The 18,556-nt window shown below is 37.3% G+C and overlaps 1 protein-coding gene across 5 annotated transcripts in view; it reads right to left on the bottom strand.

The window, feature by feature from the left end:
• ncam2 (neural cell adhesion molecule 2) overlaps positions 1-18,556 on the bottom strand; it is a 401,448-nt gene that overhangs the window by 127,842 nt on the left and 255,050 nt on the right. For all 5 annotated transcript variants that reach the window (XR_010004200.1, XM_062975023.1, XM_008107637.3 and 2 more), the window contains one exon: positions 3,776-3,926. Coding sequence is in view for 4 of the 5 variants with exons in the window: in XM_062975023.1 (XP_062831093.1) it covers positions 3,776-3,926 (151 nt within the window). In the remaining variant the exon portion in view is untranslated. The remainder of the gene's footprint in view (positions 1-3,775; positions 3,927-18,556) is intronic.

The following is an 18,556-nucleotide window of genomic DNA, read 5'->3' as shown; positions in this document are numbered from 1 at the left end:
AACGCAACAACCACATCTTAGTACACCCAGTGTTATGGTAAGAGCATTTCCACTTCTGCATATGAAATGTGTAATGTGGCAAAGGAGGTCAAATATTTTCCCTCTTCTTTTCTTCCTGAAGCCATATAAATCAGAATCAATGTCTGAGATCCATCACAGAAAATTTACAAATACATACAGGTACGGATAGTTGTCAAATTTTCTTCCATCTGAATAGATACTGCTAATATTTTTAAAAACATAAAAATTCAGAAACATTAATTTTTTTTAGTTTTCTGAGCTTAACACCATTTGCTGTTCTACTTCACAGGGAAAAAAACTTTGAAAGCTATGATATAAAATGGCATAAAACTAAATGTTTGCTTAATGACCAATACGATATCGCTTACAAAGAGAAAAAACAGATTTACTTTCATATAATAAAATTACTGTTTTTTATAACTTCTACAAAGAAAAAGTTTTTTATCCTTTGCCCTTTCCTCTAAGCCTAACTCCCAGCAAATTCAAAGGGACTTGAAGACATGATACAATCTCCAGCCGAGTTTGTACAGCATATGGGATGGAAGATCTGTATACAGGCAGTCCTCAAGTTACAAACATCCAACTTGATGACTGCCTGTCTCATAGTTAACAATGTCTCGTAGTTAAGAATGGGGGTGAGACAACAGGAAATGAAAAAAATCTACCCCCAGCAAGGGAAATCCACTCCTGAAAGAGTTATCATGGGGAAACTGAAACTTTAGCACCAATCCTTGTTTCCACAAGCCATTTTTTTTCAAAATCCAAATATCATAGCGACAGAATGTGTGATGAAATCTTCTGAACAGGGGCACAGACAGGAATTCAAACACCACAGAGGTGTTAACCCTTCACTGTGCTATTTAAAGCTTCATATAAAACAGAGTCAAGATAAATGAGTGAAAACCTTACTTTATTTCATCAGGATCAGAGAATAAATCACATTTAGTCACACTTGCAGCAAATCACTATATTCTAATTAAAATGAAATTCCTTATTAACCTTTCATAAACAAGGCATTTGTAGGATGAACAGTAAGAAACTAGATTGTAAGATGACATCCCATATTTCAGAGCAACATTTTTGAACTTGACAATTTCCAAATGCTTTTGAAGCCAACCATTCCCGGCCAAAAATCATACTGTGGGATTTCTAGCATATATTCAAAAAGTGTCAAATTGAAAAACACTGGCAAACTGAAAATGAGGTCAGCACTTTTGAAGGAGCCCACAACAAAATATTGCCTTAGGATGAGAGTGTATATGCCATTCTCTATAAACCCCATGGCTTATTGTAAAACTCTTATGCTTTATTTTGACAGCTTCATATAGAATTGATTCACATACTGATATGCTTTCTAAGACAGCAGATGTAAGATTATTATTTAATAACACCAGAGAGAACATTGCAGAGAAGATCTGACAAACACAGGGACCTTGGCCCAACACATACTCTGTAGTTCCAGTTAAAATAAACTTTAAAGAGATATTATACCACATTTCCTTTTAATAAAACACTAAAACAACCAAATCGACACAAATATGACATAACACCATGAATCTAGCATAGTCTTTATTTCATAGAATTATTGAGTTGGAAGAGACCACAAGGGCCATTCAATCCAACCCTCGTCTGCCATGCTGGAATATGCAATCAAAGTAGTCCTGACAAATGGCTATGAGCATCCATTTAAAAATCTCCACAGGAGACTCCACCACAGTGAGAGGCAGCATATTGCATTGCTGAAAAGTTCTTACCTTCAAAATGGTCTTTCTAATATTTAGTTGGAATCTCTTTTGTATAGTTTGATTATATTGCTTGTATCCTAGGGCCCCTCCACACAGCTATCTAAACCAGAATATCAAGGCACAATATTTGCTTTGAACTGGGTTATCTGAGTCCACACTGCCATATATTCCAGTTCAAAAGAGATAATGTGGGATTCAGTTGTATGGAAGGGGTCCTAGTCTCCGGAGCAGGAGAAAATAAGCTGGCTCTATCAAGATGACATCCTTTTAAATATTTATATCATGTCAACTCTTATCCTTTTCTTCTGTAAACTAAACATATGTAACTCCCAAAGACACTCATCACAGGCCTTCGTTTCTAGAGTTTTCCCATTTTGGTTGCCCTTCTCTGACAACATTCTAGCTTATCAATATCCTTCTTGAATTTTGGTGTTCAGAACTGGATACAGCATTCCAGGTGAGGTCTTACCAAAGCAGAAAAGAGTGGTAGTATTAACTTACCTTGATCTAGACTCTGTATATCTTTTAATAGTCTAGGATAGCATTAATATTTTTTAGCTGCTGCATCACAGTGTTGTCTCATGTTCAACTTGTGGTCTATTAAGACTCCTACTTCCCTTTCAAGCCAGGTGTCAAAAAGTTATTTTGGCTGACTATAGTGCTTTACTTTCTACCACTGTTATTGATGGTGTTGTGTGCCTTCTAGTCATTTGTGACTTATGAGCTTCGACAGCTAACTAACTCAAATGTCAGAATTTGAGAGACAATTGAAGACCCATTTTTTCTGCCAGGCCTACCCAGTCAATTTCAAGCTGTGGATTTTAATCTGCATTTGATTAGTGGATTTTAATAAGGATTTTAACTCTGTGTGTCTTGTTACATGTCTTATAATAGTTTTTATTTCTTGTATCAATGATGTTGCATCCCTCTCAAGTAGCAGAAAGAAGTGGTTAATACATTCATCATCATCATCATTATCATGGCAACCCTATGGTATATGTACCACATTTTTCTATTGGCAAGATTCTTCTGAGGTTTAGTGTGACTTGCTCAAGAACTTCTATAGTGCATTTCCATAGTTGAGTAGAGAGTTAAACTCTGACCTCCAGAGTAGTTTTGCATTCAAAGCAATGCATAAATTGGCTGTATAGTTCTCATACATATCCATGAAAATAAAGATTTAGAAAAAAATACAGCTATTATTACTAAGGGATCAGAGGTCATTTGTCCTTGATCTTTACTAGCACCCTTCTCCAAAGAACATATTTCTGGAAACACACACACAAACAAACCCAGCTATCTTTATAGTTGGAGGTATGTATGTGTCAACAGATGTATCATAATCCTCATCGGCCAGTTTTGTACAACTTAAGAGAGACTTGCAAGGTTCACATTATAAAGTATTTTGTTAAGCTCTAATTAAACCTAAATAAGCCGGGACTTTCAGACTGGTAGAATTACATTACTTTAGAGTTTGCTAAATTTACAGTAAGTCCTGAAAAAGAAAATAATGAGTCCAGGAGAGAAATAAACTATAATATCTAATAGAAACAGCAGAAAGCTTTCTGTATTAGAGAACATGTACGTTCCTGGTCTAGCAAACAGCTTAATGCAAAACAGAATTCCTGAATTTCAGTCAACACTGAGATATTAACAGTTATGACCACTGATAAACCCTATTAGCAGGTACCTTGGCTGATGTAATCAGGATGACAAGCAGTAAACACTTCAACTACATTCAGAGTGATCTCTTATCCACAATTTCTGTTTGTATTGAATGACAAATGAGGCACTATGAGCATCTTGTTTTGAGTGGATAGCTGATAGGCTGTGTGGAGGCCAGAAGAGACCTCAATCTGATTAATTTTGCAGTCTTCACCATATGAAAAGAAGATCAGTAATGTAGTTGATAAGCTATCCAGGCATGCCAAAACCGGTAAAGAACAATTAGGCTATGTTAAAATAGATATGCAAAAGAAATATAAAGAGGGTGAAAAAGTTAAACTTACATTCAATATCAAGGAACATGCTTTTCTGGTGCCCGCCAATTCTGCTTGCAGCTTCACAGTCATATCTTCCTGCATCTGACAATTTCACATTCTTAATATAAAGAGATGACTTCCCATGCTGCCCTTTGACTTCTATTCGATCATCCATACCCTGTTTATAAACATTGAGGGGAAAAGTGTCTAATTATTTTTACATTTAAAAAAATTAAATATTAATAATTATCTGAACACATAACACCACGACTGAAAACACTTTGCAATTTTAAAGCATGCTGAACATATTCCTGAGATGTAAAATATATCTTTAATGTTTATTTGGTAAGTACACACAAAAGAACACCGTTTTTTACTCTGTCCCTCAAACCCCTAGGCCCGGGCTGTGGCGCAAGCTGGTGAGCAGCCAGCTGCAGCCAGCTGAGACCAATCACTCTGACCAAGAGGTCATGAGTTCGAGGTCAGCTCAGAGCCTGCGTTTGTCTTCTGTCTTTGTTCTATGTCAAGGCATTGAATGTTTGCCTTAATGTGTAATGTGATCCACCCTGAGTTCCCTTCGGGGTGAGAAGGGCGGAATATAAATACTGTAAATAAATAAATAATAATGTATTCTCTCAGGGTGCTTCCACATAGGGCTATCTCCATTCCAGTGCAGTAATAACAACGCTGGAATGGGGCCACCCTACCCCCCCTTAAAATAAAATAAAAGCCTGAAAATAAAATAAAACTTGCCACCATGTCTCCTCTCTAGCAGCCCTTCTAGTACATAGGAATGATGTGCCAGGAGCTGTGTGTGTGTGGGGGGGGGGGGTGAGAGCGATTTTCCTCCTCCCCCCCGTCACCTGGTGTGCTATTTCTATGCACCAGGAGGGCTGCCGAATAGGAGGCATGGTGGCCTGGTAAGAATTTTGTTTTAAGGCTTGGGGGCCATGTTGGGAAGGGGGTGCCATCTCACATCTTCGGGCTCCAGGCAAGCTGGGTGTGAGGACTGACACCTAGGTAGTCAGGAGATTACCCGTGGGTCAGTCCTCACAGGGCCCATACCCCGAAGCCTGGGTCTAATGGGTATCAAATTAATTTGGGACAAAACAGGGCTTTATTTATTTATTTATTTACAGTGTTTATATTCCGCCCTTCTCACCCCGAAGGGGACTCAGGGCGGATCACATTATATACATATAGGGCAAACATTCAATGCCCATATACACATAGAACCGAGACAGAGACAGACACAGAGGCAATTTAAGCTTCTCCTGAGGGGATGTTTGATTCTGGCCACAGGGGGGAGCAGCTGCTTCATCATCCACTGTGATGGCACTTCCTCATTCCAATGTTGTAAATTAGTTAAATTTGCCTCCCCACTTTATAAGTGGTACCTTATTTCCTACTTGATAGATGCAACTATCTTTCAGGTTGCTAGGTCAGCAATGAGCAGGGGCTATTTTTTATTTTTTTTTAATTGACGAGTGCTCATCCCGCCACGGGCTGGCCTTGAACTCATGACCTCATGGTCAGAGTGATTTATTGCAGCAGGCTGCTCACCAGCCTGCACCACAGCCCAACCATTTCTTGCTTTGTCCCAAATTAATTCTCTTTTACCTGAGGCATCATTTGGACACCTCAGGTAAAAGCCCTACAAGACTTTGGCCCTATCTGGAAGGGCCCTCACACACACAAATGCAAAGTAACCCCTCCTTCCAGCACACAAAATCTCAAAATTCTTCTCTCCTAGAAGTGAATCTTTTCTTACCTAAGAAATGAAACTTTATTTATATAGCCCATTTTACTTTGTGATTCCTCTCTCTTTAAGATTCTTGAGGAGAAGATCACAGAGCAAGATAATTAGGTGCTTTTTAAAAACTCTAACCATTAAAATAAACAATTTCTGTATTCTAGGTTTGAGAGAGGATAGCATCAAAAACAGGACACAATGTTCTACCTCATGGTAAAAGGAAAATGCAGACAAAACAAAGTTCCTAGAAGCATCTTTTAACTTTATAAAACCCTCAAACCCTCCAGGGCTCCTGCTTCCAAATAACTGTAAGAATTAGTTGCTGACCAACCCATGACATAATAAGATTACACACTTAAATTGGATTGAAATTCAAGCCACTTTACTCAAACTATTGCCTATTCAATTATTCCTACAAATGAACAAATGGAAAGTGATCTAATGTTGGAGCAGCTGGGGTACTAGGTTCCAGACTTTCTTCCCAGCTTCCCCCAGGGGAAAAGTAATCTAGATTTTTCATTCCCCAGCCATCTCCCAGAAAGTCAGCCTGAAGGTCAAACTCCAAACTCAATTGCCTCTCATTGAGAGTGAAACCCTTAGTCAAAAGGAAATCACCTTCCCCGTGTCACATGACATGTAGGGATAGCACCACAGATCTGCCTTCAACCAAATGGATACCGCGGGTGTTCACCATATGCTTCTTTTCTCCCACTAGCTGTAAACAGTCTAGCTAGAACACTACTTCACGCCAATTAACACTTCCCCATAGTACAATGTCAGGTAAGAGAAAGAAATGCCTATCCAGCCCTAAAGCAATTAGAAACCTAACACTGTGTAAGAGGCAGAAGGGTGGGTCAAAATTCCAAGCAACAAAAAGGCCTAATGAGGGATGGATCATATATATATAGCCACTGCTCTCCTCTCAGTGTGACATCATGGCATTGCATGCTATGGCATGATTAATTAAGGCTTCCTTTAACCAGAGGCCAGCAAAACTTCTTGTCCTAGCTAGTAAATATGCTTGGCCAATTGAGTTGCATTTGGGCACATTCCTGGAACTGAAAGTGACCCAACATCACCCAGTAACACAGGAAGCTTGTAGCAAGGGAAAAACCCTCACACCTTCTACTTTAGTTCTTGTTACTTTATTTTTTCTCTCAAAAATATTATTCAGACATAGCTGGATGCAAGCTGCTGGAGAGATTTGTACATAGCCATGCTTGTAAAATAGGGGTGTTTATGTATGCCTAAATGGCTAAACAAAAGAAGCTCTTTCAGGAAGATCCACTCCTTGCCAGGTGAATGAACAGAGACCACTAGTTTTTATTAGTATGCAAAATCAATTAGTTCTCAGCCCTTCTAACTGCTCTGAATGCCATGCTAAAGTACGTAAGCATATGATGAGGTCTAAATATTGTACTGATACTTTTATGGGCAAGGTAATTCTTTAAGGTACATTGCAGGCTATTCAATGCATCATCCTTAAATAATTCAAATAGTTACTTTTACATGCCAGTGTCTCACATCACAGTACAAGAATATGTTCAAGACATATGAGAAGACCCTTGCCAGGCCATCTGTACAAAAAGGACTGCATACCACAAAACAAAGTTATATTCTGTAAACATTGGGTGAGAAATTGATTATGTTTAAAGTCCTAAATGGCTTAGGATTACAATTTCTAATAGCAAACCTTGCTCATGTCATCCTTCCTGTTTCTTAAATTCAGAAGGACAGACCCTTATCTGTGAAGCCACTGTGGAGGTTGCAATTCAAGCCATTCAAACATGCTACCACTCTTGATGGGATAAAAGTACAGCAAATAAGAATTATTTAAAAACTAATAAGAAAAATAATAAAAGTATAATAAATGTGTTGTCAGCTACTTTTATGGCCAGGATAACTGGGTTGTTGTGAATTTTTCAGAACATGGCCATACAGCCTAAAAAAATCACAGCAACCCAAAGTAATAAATGATCTTACAAGCAGCATTATTCTATGCAGCTATTTTTATTAAGGCTTTGAATGAGTGCCAGCCATTATGGATGAGATTATACTTCCTCTTTAAAAAGATACCAGCATCCTGGGGTGCTTTGGGAGTCACCGTTTCTGAATATCTGAGTGCAAGCTATATTTTCCAGTCCCTTTAGATAACAAAGCCCCATGCACCAACTGCCATATTAGTCTCATACTAGTCAAGTGGTATGTTGGCTGGAGAAGTGTTCCAGAAACATCCTTCATCCACAGCAATTTAGCATCATCACTCTGTCAAAAAATCATAAGACAGAAAATTGATACATTTTTCTTGGTCCCTGGAAAAGAATGGAGATATTCTCATCACCAAGACAATTTTCTGTTCTGCCCAGTCTCCCCAAAACAAGCACACACTACTTTGCTTCTCTATTTCTATCTGCTAATTATGTAAGTGTGGATCAATATGTAAATACAGGAGTGTGCTATCCCTCTTTAAAGTCTACAGCTACTGAAAATGTGAAACTAAATGACAGACATAAAGGTAAGAAGTCTGATAGCCCTGGGCTTACAAATATTGCGAGCTGAGAAATCATAAACTGAAACAACATGTAGGGCCCCATATACATTGATCACTTAGGTTGTTGTAGAGGTAGATCGGCACAGTGCTGGCCAAACAGTACACAAGTCTGATCCGGGATTATGCAGGGCAAGGCCATCTTAATGAATCCTTGCCCTGCATTAGCCAAAACTGAGAGAAAATATGAATTCTGCCACAGAATTTGGTCTTTCCCACAATTTAGGACCTATGGAAACAGTTGGGTGGATTCTGAAACAGAATCAACTGTGACTGTCCTCACCACTATCTTGTGTTTCCTAGACTGGGGACATGGGAAATTAATTCTCTTCCTCCCTGCTCTCTGTGTCATGACATGGGTCCTACTTGTCCACTGCCATGTGCCATGACAAGGTGTGCTGGAAAGGGAGGGGGAAGGGGAACAGTTTTTCTCCCTCTCCCTTGGTGTCCTGTTATCCCAGTGATGTCATGGTATGTGACGGTGGACAAGCAGTACCCGTGTCATGCCTGGAGAATGCAGCGGCCTAGAAGGGGGTGGGGGGCAATTTGGGAGACTGCTAAGTGCTGCCAAATCATGTTTGGTGTTCCTGGACAGTGGGGACTTTCTCCCACCTCCACAGCAGACCATACAGGGGCTAATTCAGCATTAGCATGCTAGATTGGTCCTAGGTTATGTATCAGTGTAGATCCATCCTATGATTTCAAAATCTCAGGGCTTGGCACAAGCCCTTCTGTCATTATGGATCATCTCCAGTTGGAAGGTACTGGTGCAAATACTCCACTTTGATTGTGCTCATCTTAAAGAAATGTGAAATGACATTGTGCTTTTGCTTTCTTTCATAATCATTGTGATTCCGGAGCTCACCCAGCTGTCTGTTCTGGCTAGAAGCAAGAAGGCTATATTAAATGTTTCTAATCCTATTTCCCTAAATGGGGGAGAAATAATAATCCCTTCATTTCACTTTAAGACTTTTTTTTTTCTTAAGTTCCAAATTACGGTAAGCAACTATGATTGGTATTTAATCCACAACACTTAAACACATTGCCAGGCCAACCCATAGGTTTCAGATTTGATTTTAGAAAATAATCCTTTTTAAAATAGGCAATCTGATACTTCTTTGGGTTTCCTTGTTTCAAATCTTGTCAGATATGTATTACTCCCCGTTCAGAGATCCTGCTTTAACCCTTGACATTCTCCTACACAGCAACTGAAGCACCTTTATTTTGTTTCATTTCAATCCAATTTAATTATATAAAAATGCATTAATGGCATGAACAATTAGCTAAACTTTTTTCTTTTTAAAAATGAAAGATTTTATATTATTTCATAACTGGCAGCACACCTCTCTTAAACATGATTGTGTGAGGTCTTGTGATATGCATTTCCAAAAATGTTTCTAAACTCTTGTCCCACAAATGTTTTAGAAGCTATTACTGAGAAGCAGAAGGTAGATCTACTTGTTCACTTAGTTGAATAAATGTTGTACAGAAATACAAAATATATTAAACGAATTGGTATGTGATGGAAATTAAACTATCACTTTTAAAAACACTACAATAGTTTAATCCTTCAATCCTTATTTTGAAAACAACTTTCCATCAACACTTACTTGAGAGTAAGGTTTATTAATATCAAAGGATTGATAGACAATAAATCTAGCCTATTATTCAATACTATTTAAAATGTTAATGAGAATTCAAGAGCAACCAAAACAGCATTATATGCATACCAACTGCAATATAATCAGATCTCCATCACCCAATAATAATAATAATAATAATAATAATAATAATAATAATAATAATAATAATAATACATTTCCCAGCCCAAATATCAAGCCAAAGGATTGCAACAAAATCTGATGCAAACCTGAATGATTATTAGAAGAGTGTATAAGTTCCTGTTTTATTCTTGCTCTTTGTCAAATATGTACAGATCCTTTACATAAGGTGAAATTAAGTATGGTACAGTAATCTCAATACAATGTATAAATATGGCTACAATAAAACAAAAGTAAACTCCTATACATATTTAGAACCAAAACTAAGGCCCCTTCCACACTGTCCCTTATATCCCAGAATCTGATCCCAGATGATCCGCTGATCCCAGATTATCTGGCAGTAGAAATTCATATAATCCAGTATAAAGCAGATAATCTGGGGTTAGATCTTGGAATATAGGGCAATGAAGAAGGGACCTAAGGACCTTTCCACACAGTCCTATATCCCAGAATATCAAAGCAGAAATTCCTACAATATTTGCTTTGAATTTGGCTATCTGTGTCCACACTGCCATATATTCCAGTTCAAAGCAGAAAATTTGGGATTTTATTCAGCTGTGTGGAAGAGGCCTAAGAGATGATGGCATTCAAAATAAAAAATTACTTCAAAGAGGACACCGGATAGATTCTGTACCATATCCCTCAGTTTTATAGAGGTCTATGTACTATTGAAAACATCAAATTACTTGGTACAGTAGAGTCTCACTTATCCAACATAAACGGGCCGGCAGAATGTTGGATAAGCGAATATGTTGGATAACAAGGACAGATTAAGGAGAATCCTATTAAACATCCAATTAAGTTATGATTTTACAAATTAAGCACCAAAACATCATGTTATACAACAAATTTGACAGAAAAAGTAGTTCAATACGCAGTAATACTATGTAGTAATTACTATGTAGTAATTACTGTATTTATGTAGTACTGTAGTAATACTATGTAGTAATTACTGTATTTATGAATTTAGCAGCAAAATATCACGATGTAGTGAAAACATTGTCTACAAAAATATGTTGGATAGCGAATGTTGGATAAGTGAGACTCTACTGTATTTTCAGTCAAAATTCAAGGCCTCGATCCAAATGTTAATCCTAACTAGCATTGTGTAATGGTTTGAGTGATGGGGATCCTGGCCTTTCAAAGAACAGGATTTGCATTTAATAACGTTGTGCAAGTCATACACTCAGCCTGAGAAGAAGACAATGGAAAAACCTCTTTAAATAAATATGTCTTGAGGACAGCCAACAACAACAATCCCAACTACAATAACAAACTGCTGAGAAATTTGCATAAAACTCATGTATTTTAATCAATCTATTTCATCTCTCCTCTTACCCTCCCTTATCAGTGTGTTTTCTTTTCCAAAGCCTCCATCACTCTTAACCAAGGGAATGTTTTGAAAAGCCCTAAACGGTTCAGGACCTGTCAACCTTCGTGACCATGTTTCCCCCATAAACCTGCACGATCTCTTCAATTAGTTGGGGAGGCCCTCCTCTCGCTCCCACTCCCATCACAAGCTCGGCTTGTCGGAATGAGGGAATGGGCCTTCTCAGTAGTGGCCCCCGGATCTGGAACTCCCTTCCTAGGGAGATCAGGCAAGCACCCACCGTAACATCTTTTAAAAATGAATTAAAAACTTGGTTCTTCCAGTGTGCTTTTGAATAACCTAGTCCCCACAATTCAAATTCCACTAGAGCTAGTTTAAAAACATTCAAAAACATTTAACCTACTGATGACTCAATTAATAAAATTGTATTGGTATTTATTTTTATTTTGAAATTTACCAGTAGCTGCTGCATTTCCCACCTTCAGCTTATACTCGAGTCAATATGTTTCCCCAGTTTTTTGTGATAAAATTAGGTGCCTCGGCTTATATTTGGGTCGGTTTATACTCGAGTATATACGGTACATTATTTGTTCTCGTATTTTTACCCTGATGTTGATATTTATAATTCAGTTTGTGGCTGGGACATCCAACTGGTTCGTATAGTATGGTTTTTAATTTTATAATCTGTCTATACTTATGATTTATTTTATATTATTTTTATTTGATGTGCTTTATGTTAAATTTCATTTGTTTGTTTTACCCTTATTTCATTTGGTCTTTATTTTATTGACCTTGGTTATTTTTTGTATATTTTATGTTGATATATTTTATGTTAATCTTGTTTGCATTGTTGCTGCTTTGTAAGCTGCTCCGAGTCCCTCTGGGTAGATAGGGCGGGATACAAATAAAGGTTGTTGTTGTTGTTGTTGTTGTTGTTGTTGTTTAGCACCCATTTCCTTGACAGACATTTTGCCTTAAATAAGTCTGGTTGTCTTTTAAAATATCTTACTCTTAATATGGTATTGCAGATCTTCAGGGCACACAAGGTTGACAAAAACAAATAACACCAACATTTACAAAAGGTAAACCAACTCCTTGAACTTTTGTTTATCACAACCCTCAGATCTTATACTAAAGAAATTGCCTTATTTCAATATAAGAGTATGCTTCTTGATTTAGTTTCGTGACTGTCTGCATAATCCTATACTAAGGTTATCTATATGTTGATATCAAATGAATCATTCTCTGCGTACATAATTTTGTAGTTTCATTGGATTGTATCTTCACAGGATATTTTTGTAGTATTTTTCTAGCAAATGAAATACTTGTACATTTGCCAAGTTATTCATTTTGATGGGTGATGTATAACATGCAATATGAATAGGACTGCAAGTATTTTGAGCATGTATTATAAATTCTTCTTTTCCAGAAATCTCAGTAACCATGGCTTGATTTCACCTGGCAACATGGTCCAAGGATCAGAACAAAGTTATTTGTAAAGAAATAAAATTCAGAAAATATGGTATTTTATTTGTTCCTGAAAATATTTTTAAACCTTCATAATATGCAGTTATTGAGACTGCCTAAATACTCTAACGGCATGAAATCCTGTCAGATTTTGGAAGATAGCAGGGTTATCTTTTCTGGTTAGTACTTGGACTGGAAACCAACAAAAACATCAGATGCTGTAAATTACATTTCAGAGGAAGCAATTGGCAAACCATTTCTGAATATTCCTTGCCAAATAATGCCCTATGAAATCCACGGCAACTTGAGGGCACATACATATATATACATATACATATAAATAATACATATACATATATATATATACATTCTAGTTTAGGTCAATTTGCTTGCCACTGTTCATAACTATGTTGCATTTAAAATGCCTTTCTGTCTTAATATATTCACTTGGTTTAGATCTAAAGAATGCCATGTGTCACCAGCTATAATGACAGGAAATAAAGTTCCACTATGTATAATACTGCCATTTCTCAAATATATGAAATATACCACAATATTTTTTCTTCATTATATTTATACCCCATCCCACAGAGAAAAAACCCTCCAATATTTAGTAATCAAAAATGTTAAAATGGAATTATTGCCATAAGCATAGATGGTGGGAGAGCCAAAGCAAGACAATAGATATCTCAACTGTGTATTAAATTCTTCACTGCTAATATTTAGTTGAGTTGCTGTTTAGTTCAGCATGCAAAAGGTATCTAGTTGTGAAGGTCAAGTATGCGATCTACTTGAATTTTCAGTGTTACGAATCCACAATTCCGATGAAGCAGTACTTTCTTTGAAGTTCACAAAATATCCATTTGCCAAGAATTTATCCTTGATGAGCCAGCATCCACAGAGAGAAATTAAATCAGTACACACACTTGAAATTTGGGATTCAGTCTAGCAACAAGCTAGTTCCTCAAGTATAAGGAAAGCAACATAGATGAGAAGTGCTATCTGAATTGAAGGCATTATGAAAATTCCAGAAGTCAAAACAGATGGCCAGGATTTCCTAGGCTGAAAAGCTACCTTTGATGAGCAAAGGCTGTTATTCACAACAGCCACCAATGTGGAGAAGCTGATGGAAGCTCCCTTCTGGGTTATGGATGAAACTTTCACAACATTCCCCACATTCTTCAGGTAAATGTACTCTATCCATGCACCTGTTGGAAACAGCAGAAAATTCCAGAGTATTGCCATGTGTATATTCCTTATTGTCCATTGATGCAGTCATGTTACACCAGAGTCTTGATGTGTGTGTGTGTTTTTAAAAAATGGTAGAGTTTGAATGGAGTCTACACATGTAGTTTATTTCTCAGCTTCACACAGGTACTAATCATTGCAACATGCTACAATTTCCTTAATGGGTTCATCTGTTTCCCCCTCAAGGGAAAATTTATTTGTAGTAACTAATTTAAGAGTTGTTTAATTTAAGTCACCATATGCACACAAAAAATCCAGAAGTAAAGAAACTTTGTTGCTTTGGCTTTCTATCCATCTCGATACATAGCAACTATTTTTACATAAAGGTACAATAAACCAATTCTTGACAACATCAGACATAATTTAAGAAATGGTAGCAATATGATACATGATTAATCACTGCTTTACGCTGGTGTTTACATGCAATATTTTGGTTGATTATATAAAGAGGTGACACAGGGCATTGTACATACCAAAACCAATACTAGTTCTTCTCTTCTTGAAAGAGCCGGCATTGGTGTGCCTGTAATAGTAGGGAGGTAAAAAAACAAAAAGAAGGAAAATAATGAAGACAAAGGACACTAGTGTTTTCATGAATTATCTCAAAAGAAACTATAAATTTTCTTAGTTACTAATTTAACAAGACCGCATACCTTAGATGCTAGAATGGGGAATTTTGAACATGTGTAAACAAAAATTCTACCACTACTTTGGCCTTATAACATCATGGGAAAAAAGGCTGTAGCCATACATAAACATCTTCAGGTCTGCCTTTGTACGAGCACACTTTCTGCTCCTCTCATAGTCTTATTCAAAAGAAGAGGTTAGTTGAGATTATTTTAACATTGTGTTTTTTCAATCTCTTCCACATTTTTCTTTTCATTTTCCCATTTTATGGCCTTGACTTAATATTCCAATGTTTTAAAAAGTATGATGAGCATAATCAACTGCTTTGGGGTTCCAGTAAAGAAACATCTAGCTTAATTCATTTTTCAAACTGGCACAATTCAGCTTCTCTCTGTTTGCTTTATTGTCACTTCACTTAAGGGCCCTTCCACACAGCCATATAACCCAGAATATCAAGGCAGATGATTCATAATATCTGCTTTGAACTGGGTTATATGAATCCACACTGCCATATGATCTGGTTCAATGTTGATTTTATACAGCCATGTGTAAGGGGGCTTATACATTTTTGTGAATTCAAAAAGAATGCCTTTGGAATATATTGTGAAGGACTAGAAGCATAAGCAGAAAAATAATGATATAAAGATCAGGACTTCTATTGAACCCACCATCCAAAGGCCTTTCAAAGAGCTTAGCAGGAAATGTGCATATTCTTCTAAGTACTAAAAACAAAACAAAAGAAATCTACAATTATCTGAAGGAACCACCAGAAACCGAGAAGGTATATTTGTGAACCATTACAGTCCCATACATTCTGAATGTAACACATTTTGAAAGGTCAGTTTCACTGTGCACACTGAGAAAGTTGCATGAATTATAAAACAGTATACAGTTATTCAACATCCACTTTTAAAAACAGCAAAACTGTAGTTAGAAATACTTTAGCTGCCGGGCTGAGCCATACCCTCCATACCAACACCACCCCAGGAGGGCAAAGGCGAAGGAAGTGCAGAGCTGGTGGGGCAGCCCTGCTTGGGCAAGCTCTGGCGAGCCGAGGAGGAGGCAGCAGCATCTTGGGGCAGGAAGGGAGTCCTGCTGCCTCTGCTGTGTGTGTGCCCACCTACATTTAAGCCTTCCTTCTGTCTTTTCCATCTTTCCATCCCTTTCTTTCCTTTCCGTCTTTCTCTCTACCTTCCACCCTTTCCTTTCTCTTCTTTTTGTTTCTATCCCTACTGCCTTCTTTCCTTCTCAGCCTTTTTTCTTTTCCTCTCTCATCCTTTTCTTTCTTCCTCATTTCTTCCTTTCTTCTTTTTCTTCCTTCCCTCTTTTCCTCTTCCTTTTCTTTCTTTCAATCTTTTCCTTCCTCCACCTTTCCTTTACTTTCCTTCTTTTTCCTTTTCCTTTCATCTTTCCTCCTTCCATTTTTCCCCTGTCTTCCTTTCCTTCCCATCAAGGATTACCTGATTATCTGGTGTTACTTTCATTGGAAATAGAGTTGTTGTGGCTCTTTTTGAGAGACAATGTCCACATCTAGGAATTGAACAAACTATCTTGGAAAATATTTCAATGCTTGCCCTAGCAGCAGGGTATCAGGGGTACTATTATTGCTGAGTATATTTTCTTCCCCCAGGCCCTTTCCACACAGCTGAATAAAATCCCACATTATCTGCTTTGAACTGGAATATATGGCAGTATGGACTCAGATAACCCAGTTCAAAGCAGATATTATGGGATTTTCTGCCTTGATATTCAAGGTTATATGGCCGTGTGGAGGATCCCCCAAACTCTGTAGTGGTGCATCTGGTCTGATTTGTTTTCAAAGTAATTTCTGTTGTTTTACAGTGTGCAGGAACCAGTATTACTACTTTCCACCCCAAACCAGGTAAATGTATTGAGGAGCAAATACATAAGTTGGATATCAAGTATGACATCAAAACTTCAAGTATTCCAAATATATTTTGGGCTCTTATTTTTTTTTTACTTATTCTACCAAGGTGGATGAAAATTTGCATCTCGCTGAGTTATAGTCAATAGTACTAGAGGTGGGCTGGATATATCTACGTACTCCACTATATTTAGCACTCCTTTGTAGTAGTCATGTGCAAGACTGAAATATGAAAATCAGTGACACTTTTCTAACACACTCTGAATTAAGATACCCCTGCCTTAGCAGAATGCTGCTTTGAATAGCAACTATTGTATTTGTCATCAATTAAGAGCCTGCTTTTGATGGGTGCTTTTGTTGTTTATCCCATCCAAGTATGCAATCCTCCACTGTGGGAAAAGTTGGCATTAGGACTTGACCCAGACCTCATGGTCAGAGTGATTTATTGCAGCTGCTCAACAGCCTGTGCCTGGACTGATTACCTTTAATGTTCAGTGGGGTTGAAGAGCAATGTTTTGACAGATAGAGAATATATCTAACTACCCTATGAATGCAAAGGTTTTCTTCCAATACTATATCTATGCCATCATTTTAGTCCCTTGGTTCTAGGGCTTTTGAGAGATGCAGTTTTCTCCTCTTTCCAGTGTTACTTTCCATTGTTGGAATATTTGGTGAACTATCACTTTTTATTTTTTAAAAAGGAATTTTAAGCACACAGCCTTTAGGGCCCCTTTCACGCAGTTGTATAAAATCCACATTGAACTGGATTATATGGCAGTGTGGACTCATATAATCCAGTTCAAAGCAGATATTGTGGATTATCTGTCTTGATATTTTGAGTTACGTGGCTGTGTGGAAGGGCCTTCTTGGAACAAATTACAAGGAGTGCACTTGTTGCCGCTGCATATTACATTCGCTAGCATACTTTTTTTTTTTTGGTTTTAGAGTTTTGAAAATTAGTAGCAATTATTTTAAGACAATAGCAATCAAAATTTGTACCCTATACTTTCAGCAATCTATCTAAGATCATATCTCACAGGCAAGATTTCTAAGTGCATAGCTTTTTTACCAGGTAGGTATACCAGTTCTCATCACTTGAGCTCCAACTAAAAATCACTACTATCAGCATCCTCTTTTGGTGATTATCTTGTATAACTGCATTCATTTTATGTACTATAATAAAAATAAGGTGCAAAAAAACTCATCATAGAAGTAGTTTGAGGTTAGACTATGGAAGTCAAATATTCCAATACCCACTTGGTCATCTAAACCTACAAGTCATCCACTATCAGCCTAAGAGGAAGGCAAGGGCAGACTCCTTATGCAAATATTACCAAGGAAAACATGTAATAGGTTTGCCTTAAAATTGCCACATCATAAATGACTTGAAATCACAGAACAAGTCTATTATATTAAACCTGGAGAGGTGGGAGAACAGAAGGACGGGACTTACACTATGGTCATTATCAGTTGCAACCTATGGAGAGTTTAATGAAACAGATCAGATATTTTATAATCTATACATAAGAATGTCATAAGCCCCAGTATGTAGTGTGTGGGAGGTACTGCCTGATGGTAGCATGAAATCTTTTCTGCACCATCTCCAAATGTACCATGCCAATTATACAAACAAGGATGCAGGGGAGGGGGGTGTTACCACCAAGAAAACATGAGACTATGACCTTGCTCTTTTCATCAGGTAAAAAATATAATAAAAATGTGCCTGAAATCCCCTATCTTATCATGTTGCTGGATACAATAAAAATAATACTATAAATGAGGATTTAATTTCTCCTTGCGTAAAAAATGGCATTCTGTGTATGCTTGAAGAATAACATTTGAGGAATGAACGTTATCTTCTTTTGAGATGCACAATTGTTTGAAGAGTTCAGGATGTCTAACAAGGTTGAGGCAATAGTAGTAGATAGAATTAAAGATAGGAAATTCTTTGCTATTCAAGTTGATGACAGCACAAATGTTGCTTATTTCACTTTTCTTTGCTATTGTGAGCTATTTGAAAGCCAACGAAGTTGAAAAAAAAAACATTTTGTCATCCATTGTCAGAGCTCACAAGAGCTCATATATGCAATGTTATTTCAGTGAAAGGGACATTAACTGTCCAATTGCTGCAAGATATCAACTATTGCAGGTTTTAATCCAGTCTTTGTG

This window comes from Anolis carolinensis, chromosome 3 (genome assembly GCF_035594765.1).
Source record: "Anolis carolinensis isolate JA03-04 chromosome 3, rAnoCar3.1.pri, whole genome shotgun sequence".
NCBI lineage: Eukaryota > Metazoa > Chordata > Lepidosauria > Squamata > Dactyloidae > Anolis > Anolis carolinensis.
Note: the sequence above shows the minus strand (reverse complement) of the source record. Positions and strands in the feature narration are given on the sequence as shown.